This window comes from Pseudochaenichthys georgianus, chromosome 23, assembly GCF_902827115.2.
Source record: "Pseudochaenichthys georgianus chromosome 23, fPseGeo1.2, whole genome shotgun sequence".
Lineage (NCBI taxonomy): Eukaryota > Metazoa > Chordata > Actinopteri > Perciformes > Channichthyidae > Pseudochaenichthys > Pseudochaenichthys georgianus.
The window spans coordinates 23,871,427-23,896,197 of record NC_047525.1 but is presented as its reverse complement, the minus strand read 5'-3'; the positions used below and the strand labels follow the sequence as shown (position 1 = coordinate 23,896,197).

The 24,771-nt window shown below is 39.9% G+C and overlaps 1 protein-coding gene across 1 annotated transcript; it reads right to left on the bottom strand.

Annotated features, from left to right (window-relative positions):
* Window positions 1-299: 299 nt before the first annotated feature.
* Window positions 300-24,527, bottom strand: ano6 (anoctamin 6). The gene is made up of 20 exons (XM_034112564.1): window positions 24,234-24,527; window positions 18,474-18,544; window positions 17,222-17,350; window positions 14,298-14,363; window positions 11,826-12,113; window positions 11,238-11,351; window positions 10,592-10,707; window positions 10,325-10,459; window positions 10,140-10,245; window positions 9,531-9,591; window positions 9,159-9,304; window positions 8,809-8,886; window positions 8,380-8,608; window positions 7,709-7,878; window positions 7,534-7,631; window positions 6,161-6,291; window positions 4,869-5,074; window positions 3,447-3,646; window positions 2,374-2,479; window positions 300-2,141 (listed from the first exon to the last, which is right to left on the bottom strand). The coding sequence occupies exons 1-20, from the start codon at window positions 24,325-24,327 to the stop codon at window positions 1,917-1,919; spliced, it is 2,769 nt and encodes a 922-aa protein (XP_033968455.1). The 5' UTR covers window positions 24,328-24,527; the 3' UTR covers window positions 300-1,916.
* Window positions 24,528-24,771: the final 244 nt, after the last annotated feature.

The following is a 24,771-nucleotide window of genomic DNA, read 5'->3' as shown; positions in this document are numbered from 1 at the left end:
AATAACATTATTTTATATATATATAACATATTTATTTATGCATTTTTATATAGTCTTGAAGTTACAACCGGCCCTTTAAGTGCAACCATAATGCTGATGTGGCCCGTGGTGAAATTGAGTTTGACACCCCTGATTTAGAGTAAGAGAGAGTGTGTATTATGCACTGCCAGTAAAAAGAGAATATAACAGCAGCTGGACATTTTGTTTCAGCTCACCTTTGCTTCGTTTTAATACGGGTACATTGTGAATACAGAGGTGAAAGGTAAAAAGGTCAATAAAACACAAGAAGGACACTTTTTTTATAAAACTGTTTTATGGTAGGATAAAACCAATACAGGACAGAAATGCATCATCATGTATTGCTGGGATATGATATTGTGTACATGGTGGTTAGGGTTAACCCTAACGCTTTATATATCACAGGATATGACTTGCAGATAAAACATTGTGCCGGGCAGGAACTCTGGAAGTACAAAGTGGTATGTGAGGCACATGTGGCTACAGGTGAGTCCATGTCTATTATAACACCTTTATCTCATCACTCATGTAACATTGTGAGATATCACCTCGTCTCCATTAACAACCAACATTGCATAGCATAGTGGTTATATATATATATATATATATATAATAATACTGATATTTCCCGACAGCATTAAACTAAAAGGATCACTCTGTCGTGGCACTTGTTGCGTGTGATAAAGACTTGAGCATCAATGGACGGACTGAAACACACAGTACTGATATAGTCAAGCGAAAGATGTAAATAGTTGAAACATTTACATTCAAACAACAACACCAACTGTAAGTCCATACGCTTTCTGAGGCTTCTAAACTATACTGTATTTGACCGTTTAAGCCGACACTGACGAGTCCTACAAGTGCTATCACCAGCTTGGTGTCGTGGAGGATGACCTGGGTCAGGTGCTTCGTTTGATCTGCTCTTTCACCCTGTACGGGGCGTCGGGAATCACGTAGGACAGGACGAACTTCGTGAGGTAAACATCTTAACAGTCACTGGGCTCACAATAACTAATAATATAAACACAATAATAATAATAATCTCCATTTCCACCATGTTTTCTGTGTTATTTAGTGTGAAGCTACAACGTTTGAGACACTGTTTTGATTCCCCTTAATCTCTTTGCTGTGGCATCAAAACAAGGTTGCAAAAAAAAAAAAAAAAAAAATCGAAACAGATTAAAAAGTAATACTGGATTCAGATCTGAACAAACAGTATTAAACACTTAAAGCTAGTGAGTTAAAAAAGTGTTAAAAAAGTTTATCCACACTTTGTGCACTTAGCGTCAGTCTAAGGAAGGTTTTGGTGATTTGTGAGGACAGTGGTTTCTCCTTTCTTTCTTCACTAGCTCCAGACGACTTCTTTCCTCCTGGTTACGACACAATAATGGATGGATTACTGGACCAACGTGTCTGTGGCCCCCGCTGGACATCACATACAAAATGTCCAATTTAAATTACCGACCTGGAAGACACTCAAAATGACCACAAATAGACTTTAAAAAAAACACAGAAAGCGCAAATGCAATGACGAACAAACAAAGAGACACAAAAAAAATTCAAAGCGACTAACAACTAAAAAAAGGGGCATATTAGCACATAAAAAAAATTAGACCACAAAGAGACAACGCACAGAAAGACGCATAACGACTACAAATAAAAACAACAACAAGTGCAATTCTGAGTTTGTGCTCTTCTGTAGGAAAGCTGAAGGGGCCTTTTTCATATCTGTGCCAAGGAGGTCATTGTCTCTCAGATTCCTTTCCCATCACAAATGTCCATTCATTGTCCTAATTTGTAATAGTCGCTATAAAACCCCAGATGCGAAGTGCTAATAGAAACGGTGTATTCACTCATGTATGTTCAGTACGGTTTGATCTCTTCCTCCAGACGGTTCACTGTGAAAGATCGAGCTCCATCTCCTCCCCGGTCAAGTTCACCTTCGCAAACTTGACCGTGCCGTCGTCCACGGGTTTCAACCGTCTGGTCACCAGCTTGAGGTTGGTCTCGTGGAGGATGACCTGGGTCAGGTACTTCTCTCGTCTGATCTGCTCTTTCACCCTGTACGTGACGTCGGGAATCACGTAGGACAGGACGAACTTCGTGAGGTAAACAATGTGCTGCGAGGGGGAAAACACCATTTAAAAATAAATAAATACAATTACTAGAACTACATAAGACAAAGAAAAATTAGACAACATTAATTACTTACAAAATGCAGAATACATATGTGAGCTAAAAATAACCCTTCCCACACACACACACACACACACACACACATATATACACACACACACACACACACACACGATGATGTTTTCTAGTTACAGAGACATCTCCTGTTGTGCTCACCTCCATGACGATTATGAAAGCCAGTTTGGCAGCGATCACATGCCAGTAGTAGACATTGTACTCATACTGCATGGCATGCCCGGGGGGGTACCGGAAATCTCGATATCTGAAAAAGAAAAGTTCAAATTAAAACATTACTTCACACTCAACTGTTCCTGAGTCATGTATTCAACTTGTCATCATTATTTCAAGAGTCCAGAAGCTTTAATCACACCAGTACATGCAATCAATTTAGCTATTTACATAAATTAACTTAAGAGACATTTTGTGGCTCTGCTCAAATCTTGCTTTTAATTTCAAGAATGTGTGTCTTTACAATCCAAACACACACACACACACACACACACACACACACACACACACACACACACACACACACACACACACACACACACACACACGATCCAATATTTGTACCTTTACTGGTTTGTTTATGAATGTGTTTTTCAAGAGACGAACCAACAGGGAAACAATGTAAAAGCAAAAGTATGGCTCTAAGACAGGGGTGTCAAACTCAAGGCCCGGGGGCCAAATCCGGCCCGTGACTTCATTTTATGTGGCCCCACAAGAGCCTGCAAAGAATATAATATGTTTACTATACGGTAACATGCTACTTTACAGAATCACGTTGCCCATAAACTACATGTCCCACAATGCATCTCAAGTTTGACTTTTCTTCTCAGAATCTGACTTTTTTTTCAAAATGTCAGTTATTTTATTTTGACTTTTTTTCCAGAATTTGGCTTTTCTTTTTAAATCATTTTGTGACATTCTCACTCTTATTACCCTATCCGATAATAATCCAATGCAGACGGCAATAATGTAATATAATACACTCTTTTAAATATATTAAATATTTATATATGTATTTTTTGTATGTATATAAAACCGGCCCTTTGAGTGCGACCACGCTGATGTGGCCCGAGATGAAATTGAGTTTGACACCTCTGCTCTAAGACAAAGACGATCAGTGTTTGTTTTGATTCTGTAACTGTTGTTCCCATCGATGTCCAAACGGTCTCGTCTATGTGCGATGTGTCTTCGATACAAATATTGAAAACAAACATGTGTACCTGCAGGTGGAGATGCTGTACGTTGTCTTCATCATGGGCAAGCTGTCATTAGAGAAGTCGCTGATGTTGAATACAGACAGCGACCTTTCGATGTAGCCCTGCATGGTGTGATTGGAGTGGTCTCCATAGGGGAACACAGAGAAGGACCAGTAGTAGACCAGCCGGGGAATCATGTCCGAGCTGAAAGCAATGATCATGGCCTGTTGAGACAGTAGGACACAAGGTACATGTCACGAGAGCATCAAGGCAAGGCAAGTGTATTTATAGCATCTTTCCACACAAGGCAATTCAAAGTGCTTTACAACAATATCGGACATTAAGAGCATCAAGAAACATATTAATAAAACATGAATTAAAGTGACAGTGTGAGATACACACATCTGAAATGTTTAGCTCTGACTCTCAATCTCTTTTTTAACTTATCCTTTAGTTATTTCAAGTGTCTCACGCTAAACGAACCGCCCTTCGGACAATTCTAATCGGCAACCCAATATCCCGAAAACTCAACTAATTACTTTTCATTATTACTTGTTAGACGCTTTTATCCAAAGCGATTTAAATTCTCAATACTGTGGGCAATCCCCACAGAAGCCATTTGGGGTGAAGTGTCTTCAGGGACACAACGACATGCTGACTGCAGTGGGGTTTGAACCTGTGCCCCCCTGATCCGAACACCAACGCTCTATCCACTGCGCCACATTCCTCCCACGGATCCCGGCCATATTTGTGTAGCATATCAAATACATTTCCTCCCAGACATTCATGTGGCTTGCTCGTTTTGGACCCCGTCTGTACCCCCAATAAACGGCAAATTAATCAATTGCTATTGTTGGGATTGTGCTCAATGCGTTGACCAATAACTCAACAGTTCCTCACATTTGTTGCGACGGCCAATCTGGCGACGCCCTGGAGAATGTTTCTTTTAAAGCAAGACTCTTTTTATTTTCGGATAGAAAAACACCGAAGACTTTATAAATGTTTCCAGGTGAGAATAAAACATTAAGGATGTCTACGGTATAAAAACATTGGATTCAAAATCAAACGTGACTGTATTCAGTCTGAGTCATGTATTCAACTTGCTGTTGAGGCTTTTTTCTTCTTCTCCTAGATTATTGTGCAATTTACACAAATACATTTAGGACACAAATTGTGGAAACTGGATGTGTTTTTTCAAATTAATTATGTGTACAGTTTACCTAGGAAGTATTTCATCCCTTGAATATTATCATTTGAAATGAAATGTCCTCTCAAAAGATCAATGCTCTGTGTAGAAAAGACAGCTATAGCCAAAATTCAAAGAACACAACAAAATGGCTGCACACACAGTTGGGCCAACGTTTGTACCATTACTGGTTTGTTTTGTTTATGAATGTGTGTTTTTTGCAATGCACCAGATTAACCAACAACTCAACCGTTTCTCACATTCGTAGCGACAGCCAGTATGGCGACGCCCTGGAGAATGGGCTGCCAGGCGCCGATGTCCTGAGCTTTTTCTGGAACGATGCGTCGAAACTGAGTGGTGATCTTCCAGGCATCGACCCGGATCTCAAACAGGTTGTTGACCAGAGCCAGGACGGGAGCCAGAGGGAAGGAGGCCACGAACAGAGTCACAAAGCCGAACTGGATCACTGACGGGGACAAGAGGCGGGTAGGTATGAATGAATATTACCCAGCATTCAGATTAGATTAGATTAGAATCTTTAATGACCACACAGCCAGGCTGGTAGAATTCGTGTACAGTGCAGAGTATTACAGCTTGTTCCATACAGTTCAACATACAATAAACAGACAATAAAAAGTACAACACACAGCACAGGGCAAAGACATATCATAATTTAAAATTCAAGGTGTGGTGGATTATTATTGTTCATTGGGGTTATTTAGAGTCCATTTAGTGTCCGTATTGCAGAGGGGAAGAAGCTGTTTTGGTGCACCATGTTTGTACTACTTATTGTTTGGGAAATCCCTATCTTCTCTTATTTGTCGTACATTGCCTTGTTTTTTATGCTGCTGCAACAAACATCAATAAAGTTATACAAAATATCTATCTATCTAAAATGTCTTAGAAACGTACCAGCTAGATCCAAACCTAATTACATACATATTTAGATCTTACCACCTGGTCGTTATAAATGTTCCCTAATTTACAATTTTTTGCAAACGTGTTTTTTGTAGTATAGCTCGCAACACTTAACATTTATAAATAGATAACCACTCTGGTATGTGAGAACCCGTTTGTGTAGTGCAACCTGTTTTGTGATTTAGAGATACACAAGTCTCCGTGTAGTTAAAGGTGGGGTAGGTAAGAATGGAGAAAGCAGCTCGAGTGCGCTAGAATTTGAAAGTACGCAGCCGAAAAAAATCTGCCCCTTCCTTCAGACTTCCTCACAGAGCCCCGCCTCCAACACACATGAACGCGCACATGACCAATGAGGGCACGAGATAAGTCTGTGCCCAGATGGCAGGCTGACAGGCAGGTAGGCCATCCAGTTACTTTAGCCGGGCCGGCTCAGATGATTGGTCGTGCTTTTTACAGCGCCACGGCTTCCAGAGATGACATTTTTTAATGTATTTATTGCTATCGGGATGTTGAGAGCATTCCATGAAATATAACATGTGTATTAGTGAATTACCTACCCCACCTTTAACCCTTGCATTTTAATGAGGCTATGTTGGAACTTCCTTGTCTGCTGCTGTAAATGTGTACGACTTACCCATCTCCAGATATTCATAGAAAAGTCCATGCTTTGAAAATGGCTGCAGCCGGTAGTCCTGCTCCCAGCAAGGAATCACTTTCTCCGAGGCGACACGAGTGCAGTAGCGGAAAATAAGGTTTTTAACCCACCTGTGGAGGGGTGGAGGAGATCAGATGTATTTACAGCGGTTCGGTTCGGACAGGGAAAGGCAGTGTTTATTAGATTTGAGCCCAATGGCTTTATCACAACCGTTATTTATTGGTTTATTCCACACATGGCAGTTATTTAAAATCAAAACATGTACATTTATACTGTTTTTTTTTTTTATAGTGCATGGTGGAAAGGAGCAGGGAGAAGAACGTCTTATTTTACCTGCCCCTTCTTAAAAAACAATAACAAAACAAAATGAAATAACCAGTCAAATAAAAGCAATATTCTTTCAGTCACAGATGAATACTGAAACACAAAACCAGAACACAATCAAAAGTAAAATTCATACTGTCTAAATATGCTATCTTAAAGGTCCCATCATGTCATGGCCATTTCCACTGATCATAATTCCATTGTTGAGGTCGACTAGAACAGATTTACATTGTTCAATGTTCCAAACTCCCATTGGTTTCTCACAGCATCTCTGTATAGTATGTGTATTCACTCTCTGTCCTACACGCCTTGTTGGAGCTCCTGCCCCCCCTCCCTATGAGCCCACTGTGCTCTGATTGGTCAGCTCGCCCACTCTGTTCTGATGAGTCCACCACCGTTACAGCGGAACATCAGTGATTATGTGTTACCATGGCGTTTGTTAGCAACCAGGAAATGACACCAGTAAGGACGAACAGATGAGAATGCTGCGTGGGGTCTGGGTGCCGTGTTGGCGGGACGCTGCTGCGAGGAGCGGACAGTGTGAGCTGGCTTACTGGTGTGGTTTCCTGGGTGCTGCGTGGGGTCGGCGAGACAGCGAGACACCGTGGAACTCAGCCCGAAACCAGCTCGAGCACACACACACACCCGCAGCCTGGCTGGGAGTTTGTGTGTGTGCTCAGACACAGACTGATTTGGACCAATCCACGGACTTAACCTAACGGCTCGGCGGATTGGTCCATTTGGGTCGTCGTTACGTCACAGTGACCAGGAAGACAAAAATGGAAAAAGAGAAACGTCCAACGAGGCGTTCTGGGGCAGCAGACAGGTCTTCTCTGTGTAGAGCTTTACTCGCTACAGGGTGTACTTTGAGGGTTTGTGACTTTGCAGACCGATCACATGCAGAAAAAGCTACATAACACACAAGGGGACGGGTGATAACCGGAGAAGCATGACATGGGACCTTTAATAAATGTTCTTAAACATAAAAAATATATATTTCTTTTGATTTTAAAATTGGTGCTTCTTACGGTAGCAAGACCTCTTGGATGTTGTTCCAGATGGCTTTTCCACCCATGATGATGGCGAGCTGAGTCGTCAATTCAATCAGACAACCGCCTGGATCACACTGCGGGAGGAAGAGCGGGAGTCAGGAATAACAAGTGAGTAAGTAAGACGTGGTATAGCTCGATGGACAAACTGTACCTCCTCGTTTCGATATTTTCCCAAAAGATAAACGGGATCTCCGGGAAAGCCGACCACTTTCCCTTTGACGAAGGCGATGTAGAAGCAGGACGAGTAATAGTTGACGAACTGGAAGAGGAACATCTTCAGAGTCAGGCTGTTCTCGTAGTCCGTCTTGGTGCGAGGAAGCTCTGTTTTTGTGTAGGGTAGAAAAAAAAGGATTATTATTATAATAGTAATATTACATGGTGTTTATATAGCCCTTTTCCTGGTGCTCAAAGACGCTTTTCAAGCAAGTGGAGAAAAAATTAATTTAAATAAAATAACAAATACAAAAAAATATTAAATTATATTAAATATAAAATAAATAAAATAAATAAATAAATAAAATAAATAAAATAAATAAAATAAATAAAATAAATAAAATAAATAAAATAAATAAAATAAATAAAATAAAATAAATAGAATAAAAATAAATAAAATAAATAAATAGAATCAATAAATAAAATAAATAGAATAAATAATAAAATAAATAAAATAAATAAAATAAATAAAATAAATAAAATAAATAAAATAAATAAAATAAATAAAATAAATAAAATAAAATAAATAAATAAAATAAATTAAAAAAATAAAATCCACATAAAATCAAAAATAAATATTAAAAATAAAATGTCAATAAGATAAATCACCAAAGTCAGTGATCCAGATGGCGACGCGCTCATACAGGATGTTGAGGATCATGATTACAACGAAGCTGATGAGCGAGGCGGTGACGGCGGTGGCCATCTGAGGCGTCACGTACTCCTTCAGCGGCTCCAGCTCCTTCAGGTCCTCAGCTCGCAGCTTGGCGGAGAAGGCGAAGAAAGCAGCCAGGCGGTACACGATGATGGCCACGATGGACGCCAGGATCAACAGAATCTAAAGGGCAAGAAAGAAATCAGGAATATTCACATCTAAAATTGACATAGGTAATGCTTTGTATTGCTGGTGTGTAATGTCTGAGTTGTGTCATTCCTATTTCAAAGTAGATCTGTGGAAAGAACTATGACTTCATTCTAAGTGAAGTAGAGATTACAGACAGTTTTAGTTCAAATACAAATGACTTTAACGGACATTACCCAAAAGAAGACTGTCCCAATTCCTACTGACACCCGAAGACATCGTCCACAGGCTGTATAGGGCACTTTTTCATTTACCTAAAACACACACACACACACACACACACACACACACACACACACACACACACACACACACACACACACACACACACACACACACACACACACACACACACCACACACACACCCACACACACACACACACACACCCACACACACACCACACACACACACACACACACACAGTGAAATAATGCACAATGACTTAAAACTCAAATCCCTATCTTCGTTTTTGTTCTTAGCTGCTTTCAAATAATAAAATAAAGAGTACTGAGTGTGTGACTTACCCCTGTGACGGGGTTTTTCCTCTCATTAGTACACTTGGCTTCATATTCTGGCCGAGGCGGCTCGTCCTGCTCCAGAAACTCCACCGTGTCCCACATGTACTCCAGCTCCGCCTGGTAGCGCTTCCAAAACTCCAGGAACAGCGTGACTGCAGCGAGGAAATGAACAGGACATAATACACACGGGGAAATTAATGGAAAGAAGGAAATAGCTACGTCCACAAAGCATTGTCTGTCTTCCTGTGTCTGCTTTAATTGCGCCCAAAATAAACCTTTTGAATGGCCATGAAAACAGCTTCTCTCTCAGTAAGGGATAATAGCTTGATTTGAAACAAGCGGGCACTTGTCATGTTTTTGAAATTGTATACAACTTACCCCAGATTGACATGAAAACTGCAAACACCAAGGTCCCAAAGTTATCAAATATGCAGAGTTGCTAGGAGACCACAGGAAAAAAGAGAAACAAGGGCATCAGAAGTGTCGATCCTGCTTACATGCAAAAACTCCCAACTGTCCTGGGTGTAATAAAAGCCCAAACAATTACTTGTGCAAAGTCTGCAACACTTCCTCGAACACAACATGCATCCTTAATGGCTATTTTCTAATGTATTTAGGCTAAACCTGGCCTAGAAATGTCAAGATCTTTCTTCAAAGCATGACTTTCATGTTCAAGAATACACTCTGTATCTCCTGTATCTCACTCAAAGCACTTTACTCAGTCGCCGGTATACATTTATAGATTATTAAACCCATATTATCAGATCTATTTTACACGCATATTACGCTGTTATTACACCAATATACCAACAACTAAATCACACACATACAACACGGTTAGTGCACCCATATAGCATATAAAACCAATATTGCACCAGTTATATTACACCCATGCTACATATTGATACAGCCTGTCTAATGACTGGCGAAACAGAAACCATTTAAGGGTTAATAAAACAGATTATTTTAGTGTTAAATAAAACTCACTTTTGAAGCCTCGCAGGTGCTGTTTAACCTCCAGTACACGCACTCTCTGTCACACTGTGGACACATCACCATCTGTCCTCCAATGGCAGGGTCACACACCTCTTGGCTGCAGTCAGGACAGACATTATTACACAGGGACATCTCCAACACATCACACGTAATGTAATATCTCCTAGGAAATGTACCTCCAGGTGCTGGTATCTTGAGTCTTGTATCCATAAATGAAACATACCAGACCCACGACAGCAGCCAGAGCCAGCATTATTGTGTAGAAACCCAACCAGGCAAAGTAAATGCCGATCTTCTCCCCGTAATACTTCCTGTGAAAGCAAACAATGGTTTCATCTCCTGTGGCTCTTTTACTCACTCAGGGGAAAACAGTGCAAGACATAAAGCACACGTCTGGCGTATTGAATTATGAAAGCACTTTAAGTTCATTGCTGACGGTTCACCTGATGAGGTTCAGTGGCTGCATCTTGTAGAAGCTTTTGGGATGAGCCCATTCTCTGTAGAGCAGATATCTCTCGCTGGTGCTGCCCTCCTCTTCGGACTTCACATCGAACCTGGACTGAAAAACACAACGGGGAAATAAGACCAACAAATACATTTTGTACAGCAAAAAAGCATAAAACAGTGACACGTACATGACGGCGTATTCGGCCCATTTTAGGTAATAAAAATTCAAAAGATTGAATGGGATATTTTCAAAGATTAACATCAATGAGAACACGAAATGATATATTTGTAAATCTTTATTTTTTTGTTCTCAAATGAGATTAAATCAGCACATTTAGGAGAACCCAAACAAATCACCGAGAAAAACCTGTTTAATATTCTTAGATATAAGATTATGTCTTTTTATTTAATTAAAGTCACAAATCGACGAGAAAATATCTAAACGGTCCTGGGAAAAGTGTATAAATAAAAGTGTTTTACAGTCATAGAACCATATCCCTTTACTTTGCAAAGTAGCGTCGGCAACATCATCACAGCAACGGTTGTGTGGGTGTGTGTGTGTGTGTGTGTGTGTGTGTGTGTGTGTGTGTGTGTGTGTGTGTGTGTGTGTGTGTGTGAATATGAGAGTACCATGTGACTTACATCATGGAGGGGATAGGCTGCTTTGTACACTCCACTGTCCAGCAGTTTGGTGATGCCGAACTTCTTTGTATTGCCTCGTATCTCGTAGGGGGCTCGACTCAGGATGTAATACGCCTGGAAGAAGAACATATGACTTTAATCTGTAAAGTGTAAACAGGTGTTAATACTGTAACTGTACAGAATCAGAGTTCCTTTATTTGCCCTGCAACGAGGACATTTACGGTATCACAAGTATAGTGCGCATTAATTAAAAATAGTATACTTACATATTATATAAAAAAGTAGGCACAAAAAAAACCAATAAGAAAACGAGGATGATGACGACACAAGATCTTAAAAAATCCAAATCCAAATATTTAAAAATAATAGTTGATCCAGTTTTTTTTTGCAGGTTCTGGTTCTGAACCACTCCAGGGTCCTTAACCTCCGGATCGAGGTGTATCAAACGGTGGTCTAAATGTTTGGTATTGATTTCTTTTTGTACTATTTTCACGTTGGCTCTCTGGATACAGCTGAATGAAAGTGGGATAAACTAAAATGTGAATATGTGTGTGTAATGAAACTGAAACTGAAATAAAAACCACTTGCCATCCTGCTCCTCATGGCGGCGGTGAAGAAAAGGTCTTTGTCCCTCACGAGGAAGTACTCCAGACGGTCCTTCTCAAAGGGCGCGGTGAAGAACTCCGTCTCCTTCGTGATCATCTGCTCGTCGGGGTAGAAGTGTTTGGTGATGCAGGAGAAGTATCGCCAGGGCGATGGTCTGGAGGACAGGTCGTTGGGCTGGATGGGCAGCTTGATGTGCAGGACCTCGGCGTAGGTGCACAACACGTCCCACGGCATGTGCACTTTCACAAAGAGCAGCTTGTCATTTATCACCTGCAGGACACGAGGAAGAAGGAGTCTTTAAAGGTCACCTATTATGCAAAATCCTCTTCTTCATGTCTCTTCTTCATCAACATGTGTCCCCTCTTCTTCATGTCTCTCCTACATCAACATGTGTCCCCTCTTCATGTCTCTTCTACATCAACATGTGTCCCCTCTTCTTCATGTCTCTTCTTCATGTCTCTTCTACATCAACATGTGTCCCCTCTTCTTCATGTCTCTTCTACATCAACATGTGTCCCCTCTTCTTCATGTCTCTTCTACATCAACATGTGTCCCCTCTTCTTCATGTCTCTTCTTCATGTCTCTTCTACATCAACATGTGTCCCCTCTACTTCATGTCTCTTCTACATCAACATGTGTCCCCTCTTCTTCATGTCTCTTCTACATCAACATGTGTCCCCTCTTCTCCATGTCTCTTCTACATCAACATGTGTCCCCTCTTCTCCATGTCTCTTCTACATCAACATGTGTCCCCTCTTCTTCATGTCTCTTCTACATCAACATGTGTCCCCTCTTCTTCATGTCTCTTCTACATCAACATGTGTCCCCTCTTCTCCATGTCTCTTCTACATCAACATGTGTCCCCTCTTCTTCATGTCTCTTCTACATCAACATGTGTCCCCTCTTCTCCATGTCTCTTCTACATCAACATGTGTCCCCTCTTCTCCATGTCTCTTCTACATCAACATGTGTCCCCTCTTCTTCATGTCTCTTCTACATCAACATGTGTCCCCTCTTCTTCATGTCTCTTCTACATCAAGATGTGTCCCCTCTTCTTCATGTCTCTTCTACATCAACATGTGTCCCCTCTTCTCCATGTCTCTTCTACATCAACATGTGTCCCCTCTTCTTCATGTCTCTTCTACATCAACATGTGTCCCCTCTTCTTCATGTCTCTTCTACATCAACATGTGTCCCCTCTTCTTCATGTCTCCTCTACATCAACATGTGTCTCCTCTTCTCCATGTCTCTTCTACATCAACATGTGTCCCCTCTTCTTCATGTCTCCTCTACATCAACATGTGTCTCCTCTTCTCCATGTCTCTTCTACATCAACATGTGTCCCCTCTTCTTCATGTCTCCTCTACATCAACATGTGTCTCATCTTCTCCATGTCTCTTCTACATCAACATGTGTCCCCTCTTCTTCATGTCTCTTCTACATCAACATGTGTCCCCTCTGTGGAAAGAGACTCTGAAAGTTTCAGGAACAAAGATTCTCTCTCTTTTTGATCCATTTCTATAAAAACCTGTCTGAAAATGAGCTGATCAGATTTTGGCCACTTTATGATGTCATAGCGATGTTTCTCCTCCTGTATCTCACACTTTAAAGTTCCCCTATTATACTGTTTTTCATCAATATATCACAGGTCTCAGATATATCCAGAGCCTGTCTCTGATTGGCTGAAACACCAAACAGATCATTGCAGCATTACCCATAATCCCCTCTGTTTCAGCCCTGTTTCCAAAGTGCTGATTCTCTGTCTGTTACTTTAGATGAAGATAAGGAGCCCCTCCCCACGCCCCTCTGAGAGAGATTTGGTTACAAAGAACTCAATGGTGCTCTAGAGGAGATTCAGGTGATAAGGGGGGGGGGGGGGGGGTACCTTGGTTGCTGATTGGCTAACAAGCCAAAAAAATCGTTATGACATCATAAAGTGGCCAAAATCTGATCTGCTCATTTTCAGACAGGTTTTTATAGAAATGGATCAAAAAGAGAGAGAATCTTCAGGTGGGGGGTGGGGGGTGGGGGGTGGGGGGTTACCTTTAAGAGATCTTGGGTGTTAAATTAGATTAGATTCAACTTTATTGTCTTTACAATAGTAGCAAGCAGGACACCAAGAAGCAGTCTTTAAAGTAGTCTCACGATCTGTCTGTTTCCTGTTTTATTTAGGTAATTCTGTGTTCGTCTGCTTTTACTTCCTGTCTCTATGTTTTCCCTCCGGATTGATTGTATTCAAGATCAAGTTGTTAGTTGTTGTCAATTCCTTGTATGTTATAAATGGGCGTTTTCTGTCTTCTGTGTTGTTACTTTTGTTTTGACTTGCCCTGCTTTGCCTGTTTACTTTGAATTAGAGGTATTTTTGTTGTTCAAAACCTCTGTCCTGCGTTTGCGTCCATCCTCAACCAGGATAAGTATGAGATGCAGGGAGAGAAACCATCTTGATCTACTCACAGATTGTGTCGCCTCCAGCTCTATTCCCATCTTCATCAGGCTGGCCTCAAAGTACTCCCGCCGCCTCTGCAGAGAAAGATAAATCAGATGTCATGCTTCTCGTCCTCTCGTTTGTTTATTGACTTATTCTGTCCATACATGTACTTTCAAAACACAACAGAACACAGACTATTTGATTCCACATAGTATTAGCAAAACCAAACAGAGAAACATAACTTACCCTGTGCCTTAAACCAAAAGCAGTTTGGGTATAACAGCCCCAATAAGTATTATTATATCTCCGTCTTTCAATCAGCTTTATTATACTCTAAATCTGTTGGTGTTTTTCTTTTAGTAATAGTAATTAATGTGAGTATTTATCACCCGCTTAACATAATTATTATTTATACATTTATTTATTTGTATTTAATTTGAATTCAGTATATTCAAATTAAATAAAAATAAATAAATGTATGGTACCGCTGCAGACTCTCTGCACACACACACGCACGCACGCACGCACGCACGCACGCACGCACGCACGCACGCACGCACGCACGCACGCACGCACACACACACACACACACACACACACACACACACACACACACACACACACACACACACACACACACACACACACACACCACACACACACACACACACACACACACACACACACCACACACACACACACACACACACACACACACACACACACACATACCGCTGCAGACTTTCTGCACGAAGGAGCCGCGGCTACACATTAGATACCGTTTTGGATGTAGGCCTATAGGTATTTATCAGAATCAGAATCAGAAACAGGTTTGTTGCCAGGTAGGTTCACACATACGAGGAATTTGACTTGATGTCATGTTCATAAAATATAAAACAATAAATCTAATATAAAACTAGTATCTACACAGCTATCGTTGTATTTCGTGTAAAGCATGTGCTGCCACATTATCTCCTTGATATACAAATTCATTAAACATTTTAAGTCTTAAGATGTCGTTAAATTAGATTTATTTAAAGAAACCTGAACAATGTGTGGCTTATTTATTTGGACATGTTCCAATTCCGTGACATAGGCAAATATGTACACTGCACACAGTGGCATGAAAGGCAAGTCATAGCATGTCAGTAAATACTACAGTGAACCACATCCTGCTTCACAGCTTTTCTATAAGCAAAAACACAAAAAAGTACTGAATTAGAGTTAAATATAGAAATAAAATAGATGGAAACTAATAGAAAAGCTCAGTTACAAGTTGTCCATCATCCGAGGAAATACAATTCTAAGGAAAACCTCTGAGAGACTGTTGACAAAATACCTTCACTGTTAGTTCAGCCAACCCTGTTATCATTACACGGGAAGTACCAGTGCATGGAAATGTAAACACAATATTTTAAGCAAAGTATTTTACATTATCAGAAGTGAGCCGCGCCCTCCTAGCAGTAAGAAGAGTCAGGAAACAAAGATTTAGCAACTTCTGTTTGACCCACGTTGGGAAACACAAAGGAAAGGGAGTGCCGGCAGTCGACTGCGGTCATTTTTGGGATAATTGAGGAATAGCTTCTGTCCCTGTGGATCTGTGGGGAAGACGCTATTAGTTAAAACTCATCTCATCTTTCTAGACCTCCCTTCTCCATCATGTATATTTCCTATCAGTATAGATAGAGATATGTTCTGGTCATATGTACGGTATACAGGCAGCTGCACTGTACAATGAAAGTCTTACGTATAGAAACTATACATGCAAACAAACATATAAGACAAAACTAGCAAAAGTAAGTGTAAAAATATAAGCTGACATACATTAGAAAAGCCCCGTCTCGGAATAAAAGTGCTAGCATTAAAAATAAATAGGATATATAAACAGCAGGGTAGAATATGGTGTATATTAATATATAAATATGCAGTATTTTCACCTATTAAAAAGGCCTCACTTTTTGGTCAAAATGTCAAAACCACGGTTGCAACAGTGCTGATAACAGCGGTCTGCATAGGCATCATCCCTCACCGTCAAAGCCGTTGTGAAAGACACTGGCAGACACAAACAACACAGCTGGGTATGTCATAACGTGTCTGTGTATTTAATTTGTGCAATCCCTGCACAGATCCCTGAAATCTAGTGTGTACAAGTATTGAAGCCACACATAACCCAGAACACCTGATACTCTCTGCTAATCTGAGGGTTTAAGGTGTCTGGACACGGATGCTAACGAGGTTCAGGTTTGAAAGAGAAGATGGAATGGAAAGGGTTTGGTTGTGTAAGTGACAGAGAAACACTGTTCATTTCCATAACTTCCCTACGGGAAACTAGCCAGCGCTGCGATGAATAACTCGCATTGAAACTTTGTGCTGAGTAAAAGAGAAGTACAGGGGAAAGGTTCTCTAAAAACTATTTAATCTACTCCGGAAAATTAAAGCATTATTTAAGTTCCTGTTCCTTCAGTTAATATTTAGTAAGTGCTTAAATACACCGGCATCCTGCGGCGAATAAAAACTCCTTTTACAAATAGGCGTATTCATCCATATAAAAACGTTGTTTGACTTTTACCAAGTGTGTATGACTACCTAGCTACTAGTTTCAAGGTGTCTACTCATAAAACAGAAGATTTGATAGCGAATCTTACTTTAGACGAAGGATCAGAATTATATTTATTGTCATTATAGGAGGAGCATACGGTTATTAAAGAGTCTGATATTTTCAGGCTATGGAATTTCTCTCTTTCCTACACTTCCCGTCTTTGTACGCTTTCTAAATAATGCATAGAAAATAGCTTTGGAAATGCAACAAAATGAAACAAAACACATATTTTACACATGATTACTTTATACCTGTCGTTGATTTATTACTTTGTAAGCTTTATGTGAGCACCAGATACAAATCCGAAGCACCCAGTTTAAAAATAATAACAAATAAAAACCACACGCTCACCTTGCGCCGCTGGAATGTGTGCCTCTTCTCAAAGTCCTTCTTATCCTCATCTTCGTAGACGAGGATGTAGTCGATCCTCCGCACCCCGTCGTTGAAGAACAAGGAGTCGGGTTTGCCATTAAACTCTGCCTGAGGACAAAAGCAAGGCTCGTCAGGTAAGTCGACATCCTGAAACTCGTACTCCTCTTCCTCCATGGTGCCGTACATGTTGCACAGAGATAAGGAAGGTCTGCGTTGTCGTGAGTGTCTGAGTGACCTTCACTTTATAACGTGTGATGTGGGCCATGCAGGAAAAGCGGGAGTGTCAACAAACACAATGAAACCCGCCCTTCCTCTCCACATTGACTTGTGACACCGCTAGGTATTAATAACGCTCATGCACGGCATATTAAATACTTGATGTGTGTGTGTATGAATTTACTGTTTACTTGTGGTCCAGTAATCGAAATAATTATGCACTGAAAAAACTGAAATGTTGACTTTAATTAAATGTATTATGTCCACAGATGTCACATAACTGTATTAGGTTAGTTGAAAGCAATAATATTAATAAAACATATTCAACTTAATTATTGCTTTCATCTAATGTCAGTTTTCTCAGTGTGCCTTGAGCCTAAGTAAACAGTGTTAAGAATAATGATTTAAAATACAGGTTTGTCTTTAAATTACATGCGTAAGATATATATCGGGCATGTACAGTAGGCTATCTACGGAAGCCCTGAGTGGCCAATTGAGAAAATAAAAATGTCTTAGTTTAATCTTGTTTTTTCTCTTAAATTAAAACTTTATTTTCCTATGTTTTCTTTATTGTTGCATATGTGAAACAGGTAGGGGAAAAAAACAAGGATAATTGTTCAAATGTATTATTTTAACATCTGTGATAACAAGTGAAAAAAGCGATTTTTCTTTTAGGAGTTTGTTGACGTTATAATCATTTTGGCCATAGAGAAATTGAAGTGCGTAAAAGTAGCCATGTTTGCTTCAAGGTGAGTTCAATGTTTCCAACACGAGGCACATGTATTCTGTGTAAGTACGTTAAGAAACCTTACTATCATGTCTTTGTTTTGGATAGTAATGTATTCTATGTAGTACTATTTAAAACATAATGGATCTCTTCAGCCTCTTGGAAAAAATCGTAAGGCATCCGGGTCAGTATAACAGCTTATTTAGAAGAGTCAATCCACACCCTCTCTACAAAGAGTGCTTTTGATTGATGTGCTGCTACTGGAGCTGACAACATGTGTAGACTCACCAGTAGTGCTTTGTTGACTGTGGCTCCTTCTTCAATACTGTGATAAGTTGGTAAAAACTCCTCGGGGTAAACTGTGAAAATAGAAACAACACAAACATGGGAATACAGACATTATAATAAACAAAGACAACCAACTGAATATTTACTTGACAAGTACATTAGCAGGATGATATTGACATGGTGTTATCACATTTCATAATCTCCATGTGTGTATGGAAAAAGAAAAAGTAGCACCCATTGCAAATGCTTATGTACGTTACATTTAGAGTAGCTTGTTTGTGGTTTCATTTACAATCATTACAATTGTGTTCAAAGGTCTTATATTACTTTTACTGTTGAACTTGTATTGTACTCAAATATAAGGACTGCTATTTTGTCATTAATTTGGCTGCAGATTACTTTCTTTTTTAATTTCTAAAAGTTGAACATGTTCACCTTGCTGGTTTCACACCTGTGAAACTTGCCTGAGGCTATTTAAGTAGACTAAATTGCGAAATGTTATTTTGGTGGGAACATTTTCTACAAATGGTATTATTATGTATTAAAGTGTAGACTGATAAAACATTGATATTTAAGTAATTAATACCTTACCTAAACGTACATAATCATACCGTATGACTGGCTTGTTAGGACAGAGCAAACAGATCCAAGGTTTAACTAAACCAGTTTAAAACCACAATTTATGGGCTTTTTTTCACACTGCATATCCCTAAGGGCTATCCTTAACCCTGGGCTAAGAGTTGACCCTGCAGCCTACTTTCAAGTATTCAAATGAACAACAGCTGATATATCCAGCATACATTGAGTTTTAATATTAAGCAAGACTTTGTCCAGAGACCTTTGTGCTACAGGTGGTCCAACCCAAACACTAACATCTTAAGTAAGGGATGAAATAAACTTAAATGTTCCTGAAAGACATTATTTGGCTATTCTTTATTTTGTCAACATTATAATATAGTAATGTAGCCAATGCTAGCTACATTGTCCTGTGTCTGTGTACTGTCAAAGCTAACGCGCTAAACTAAGATGATTTCACACATTAGTGTGTTAGCATTTTCACAGTGTTAGCAGCTACCGTTAGCATTTAGCTCAAAAAAGCACGGCTGTATGCGTTTGCCTTGTAACCAGCCGCGACACTGGTATTGCTTTTTTTAACTTTAAGAGTCTGTGTGTGTTTGTGTGTGAATGTGTGTGTGACAGGGTTGCCAACTCTCACGCATCTGGCGTGTGACCCACGCTTTCACTCTCAATCTCACGCTCTCACGCTGCCCAAACTATTCTCACGCCAAAAACAAGATGAACCGGCGATCGTTTTTGGTTGGTTATTTATTACAATGTTGAGTTGACAGCTGCTCAATCTGTCGATCCGCCCCCACCATTCTTAACAACGTTCACAGACAGCAGAGCAGTGGGAGCCGGTTGGTCAATCCCCGACCCGTATTGCGCATGCGCAGATCTAAGATCCAGTAGAAATGATAAAAAAAAGTTAAAGTCTGCTGCTTATTGTTCTACTAGGCTAAAATACAGTCAACGAGTATATGAGAGTGAGAGTGTGTTAATTAATATATTTGGCAGTTTGGAGTAAGTCTGTAGATTGGTTTGTGTGTATGTGTTTCATGTATAGGCCTCTCACGATAATTAATTTTGTTGGATACATTTTCCCGGAAATTATTGCGATAAACGATAATATTGTCGGCACCGTTGTATGACCATTTTAGACCACTGACATAATGATAATATATAATAATTATTCAAATACATAAATGGCAATTTATCGAGTTCATTTTTATTTATCGTACGATAAGTCAATTAATTGGCCTATGCAGTATGCACACAATAAAACAGTGTAAACAAACATGTTTGACTTTCATTAGTGAATGAAACTGTGTGCCCTTTATAGTCTGTGTCCAATATTGTGTATTTGTATATATTGATTATCCTATATATATGCTAAGGCCCCGCTACTGACACGATAGCAGTCATTTAGTGCGCTGTGCATAAATGAAATTAAACCCATGATATCAAAATCTCACTCCAGCCAGGTACCCAAAGTTGGCAACCCTGGTGACCATGGAAAGCGTACTTCTGGAGAAACTGGGAACTATCACAGAAGCCACTTTGAGTCGTTTCCCAGGTGTTTGTGTATAGGCTATTTCTAGCTTTTTTGTCAGTGAAGGAGCTACTGACATTACAATGTCTACAAATCCCTGCTCTTTCAAACATTAACACACATGGAATCACAATGATAATATATTCATGTTCTGCTTCAGAGGTGCTTACTGAAGCAGCAACGCCCGTTACTCATTTCTAAAACAGTTTCAACCTCCTGTTACGAGCCGATTTCCCCAAAACTCATGCTGTTGTTGCTACTAGCAACTAGCAACACACCCACAATGTCATATCACTCACTGGAAAAAGAAAATACTTCAATGAGGTCAACACGACGTGGAATGCAGGGTTTTCCCATATTCATTCAGTGTGTGCCCTCCGGAATCAGACCACATGACAACTAAACAAAAACGATATCATCAACTACTGTAGACATTATTATATCCCTCATAAATATAAAAGTTGTCTTATTTTGCGATGACATTACATGTAACATGGAATCTCCTATAATCGTCACATATAAAGTGCAGCGCTATGAGAAAACTAACTGAAGGCAGATGTTGTTTTCCAAACACTGGCCATAGTAACACACTGGGAATCCTCACTGTGGAATTACTTTTCATCACTTTCCTTTGACGCTGTTCACTACCAGCCGAGCAGTCTGAAGTCTAAGAAAGCTCAAAAAAGCCTGTCAGTGTTTGGATATAATACATGCCGCTGGTGAAATAGTAACAAATAATCCTTAATGACTGTGCCTCAGGCCACTCCTGTTTGGATACAGAGCAATTAGTAACTTGCAGGAGTACTTTCTGATATGTGACTCCTCTTACAGAAAAGAAAAGCCCTAGTAGGAGCTGGTTTATTGTATGTCTACCTTTTTTAACTGATGTATTATAAGCCTCAATCCTCCCTCTGGCTGTGTTCTTAATTGTTTACGTTGTTTGCTGTAGAGTGGAGGTCAAACTGTAGATTATGTTTTCTGGTCCCACTTTAAAATCAATAAAATGTGCAGCAGCTGTTGATCAACAAAACCCACGAGTTATGGGAAGCCTCTGCGACCTAAAGTGAGTCGGAAAGTATGATTCGCTTGAGTGCCCACAAGCTGTCTGCAATACACATCTGCTTTCAGCGCACAACCCAGCACCCACTTCCTCTCCAGAGAACATGACAACACCCGAAACATTTAAGTCAGAACAAACAAACAAACGAACGTTTTTGTTAAACACAAAACAGCTCTGCCACAGTTTTTGATTTTGTGCAACGTGATTTTTAAAATAAGCCAGCTTCGTGTGCTTCTTCTCACCATCTGACAGGAAATACTTTCTTCATCACACACACTCGGGCATTACATGACATCAGCAGAGTGCAATGTCTTCACTGAGGAAAGGAATCAGCTCTCAAATCAGACTTAAGTAATAGCAGATAGTTCCTTTAAGTGGGCGTTTTGAATGGAAAATGTTACGATTCATTTTCATTGAAACATGCCTCCTAGCTCTCTTCCTCATTTACATCTAACCACAGAAACACTGACTGTGGTGCGATCTGGGTTAAATGCACCATGTGTTGGGTACAAGTTAACCGTGTTGTAATGCAGTTATTACAGCATAAAAGGCAGAGACCGTGTGTCTGTACATAATGTATAACAAGTGAACAAGCTATATTCAAGATGACATACTCTGCCCTTCTTCAGGTTCATATCAGTATGTAGTGTCTCTACTTTAAAGAGTCCTCTCCTGCTGATGTTCAGGTGTATATCAGTGTGTAGTGTCCTCTACTTTTAAAGAGTCCTCTCCTGCTGATGTTCAGGTGTATATCAGTATGTAGTGTCTCTACTTTAAAGAGTCCTCTCCTGCTGATGTTCAGGTGTATATCAGTATGTAGTGTCTCTACTTTAAAGAGTCCTCTCCTGCTGATGTTCAGGTGTATATCAGTATGTAGTGTCTCTACTTTAAAGAGTCCTCTCCTGCTGATGTTCAGGTGTATATCAGTATGTAGTGTCTCTACTTAAAGAGTCCTCTCCTGCTGGTGTTCAGGTGTATATCAGTATGTAGTGTCTCTACTTTAAAGAGTCCTCTCCTGCTGATGTTCAGGTGTATATCAGTATGTAGTGTCTCTACTTTAAAGAGTCCCCCTCCTGCTGATGTTCAGGTGTATATCAGTATGTAGTGTCTCTACTTTAAAGAGTCCTCTCCTGCTGATGTTCAGGTGTATATCAGTATGTAGTGTCTCTACTTTAAAGAGTCCTCTCCTGCTGATGTTCAGGTGTATATCAGCATGTAGTGTCTCTACTTTAAAGAGTCCTCTCCTGCTGATGTCCAGGTGTATATCAGTATGTAGTGTCTCTACTTTAAAGAGTCCTCTCCTGCTGATGTTCAGGTGTATATCAGTATGTAGTGTCCCACAAAAAGCAGAATAGGGCTCCTTTCAACAAAGTGCACGTTGTGTAATGTTCCGGGTCTTCTACATATTTCTGACAAGTTAACCCAAAGGATCATTTTTCTCTCATAGTGAATTCCATTATACCAAACAATATATAATTATTGACAAGGCCAGACTCAGTGTAGCTCACAGATCGAGTGAAGAGTGGGAGCTGACAGCCGTATCTTTCCAACGCTATATTTACGGTACTCCAAAGTTAATTTGCTGTTACAGTTTTGAGCATCAGGAATGTGAACAATGTAAGAAACAAAAGAGTGTGAATGGCTTGAGTTTATGTAGCCTTTCAAAGAGCCACGTCTATAAGACACAGGGACTCTAGCTGGGTTTGAGAGTTGCTTTTTAACTGACGATTGCCCAACATCTGTTATCTACTGTAAATGTATTTGCGATTGTGGTGTGTGGGTCTCTGGCCTTCCAAAAAATGTGTTAACCACACCCCCACCGTTGTTCTGCTGCACATGAATGATCTGAATGTTGATCACACTTCTGTATTACCTCGTATCCTTTAAAGATAACAACACAACAGGTTTGATTTCATGATGGGTAAACAATAAACAAGATTTCATATGGGTAAACAATAATGAACTCAAGTAAAAATTCAAAAGTATTACCATCAAAATGTACCAGTACCAAAAGTGAAAGTAGTCGTTGTGCAGATTGGTCCACTTCAGAATAATATATATGATATGTTTATAATGATTGATCATGAAAGTGTTCTCAAAGCTGGTGAAGGAGCAGCTAGTCTGAATGGCTTTGTAGACTGCAGGGTAGCTGGTGGATTCACTCCAGGTGGAACTAAAGTCTGATTTAACACTTGATTATATGTCACATTAATCCACATCTGTAAAGTAACTAAAGGTATTAAATACATGTACTGGAGTAGAAGTACGTGATTTATCTCTGAGTTGTAGTGGATTTGTAGTAGAAAGTAGCATACAATATACTCATGTAAAGTCCCTCAAAGGTTTACTTAAGACTTGAGTAAATCTACTTAGTTACTTTACACGACTGCCAACGGTATTAAATAAATGTAGTGGAGTAAAAGTACAATAGTAACCTCTGAATTGTGGAGTAGAAGAACAAAGTAGCAACAATATAGAAGTACAAGAACCTCAAAATTGCACTAAAGTACAGTAATAAAGTAAATGCACTTTACACCACATGCACAACAAAACAACACCTTGTAAAAATCAAACATCGCTGCTTTCTTACCCATGTCCTCGTCTATCATGCCCAGCTCCATATCACCCTCCATCTCCTCTGTGTCACACAAAGAATCCATCTCGAAGTTGTCGGTATTGCTCATAGTTCTGGTTCTGGTTCTCCAGTCATGTCACCGAGAGCAGAACAACTTTACTTCACCCCTCAGTCTGTGGTGTGTTTTCACAATGGCTTCTTCGCTGCGCAGCCCCTTCATCCGCACATTCTTGCTTTATTTCCAAATATCTCCGCCACATTCATTTTTTTCTCAAGTTCAGACTTGAGAGAATGGAAATGAAACGGGTGGGGTCGAAGGAGGAGGAGAAAAAGGAGGAGGTGTTTGGTTCAAGACTGAAGCACTTTTGACAGTTCAGTTCCGCCCACTTCATTCCTTTTAGTTTAGCATGCCAATTAACACATGTGGAAAGTTCACATACACTTCCACATGTGCTAATTGGCATGCTATGCTAAATAAGTTGTGTTCACATTGTGTACACAACATGTACCTGTAGGCCAACGTTACTTTACATTGTTGTTATTTACATATCTC

Excerpts from the sequence above, each read along its gene's own strand:
- ano6 (XM_034112564.1), bottom strand. The coding sequence starts at position 24,327 with ATGAGCAATACCGACAACTTCGAGATGGATTCTTTGTGTGACACAGAG. Across the intron at positions 17,351-18,473 it reads CAGTCAACAAAGCACTACTG|GCAGAGTTTAATGGCAAACC; the intron begins GTGAGTCTACAC and ends TTTTGTCCTCAG. Across the intron at positions 5,075-6,160 it reads CTATGAATATCTGGAGATGG|TGATCCAGTTCGGCTTTGTG; the intron begins GTAAGTCGTACA and ends TGTCCCCGTCAG.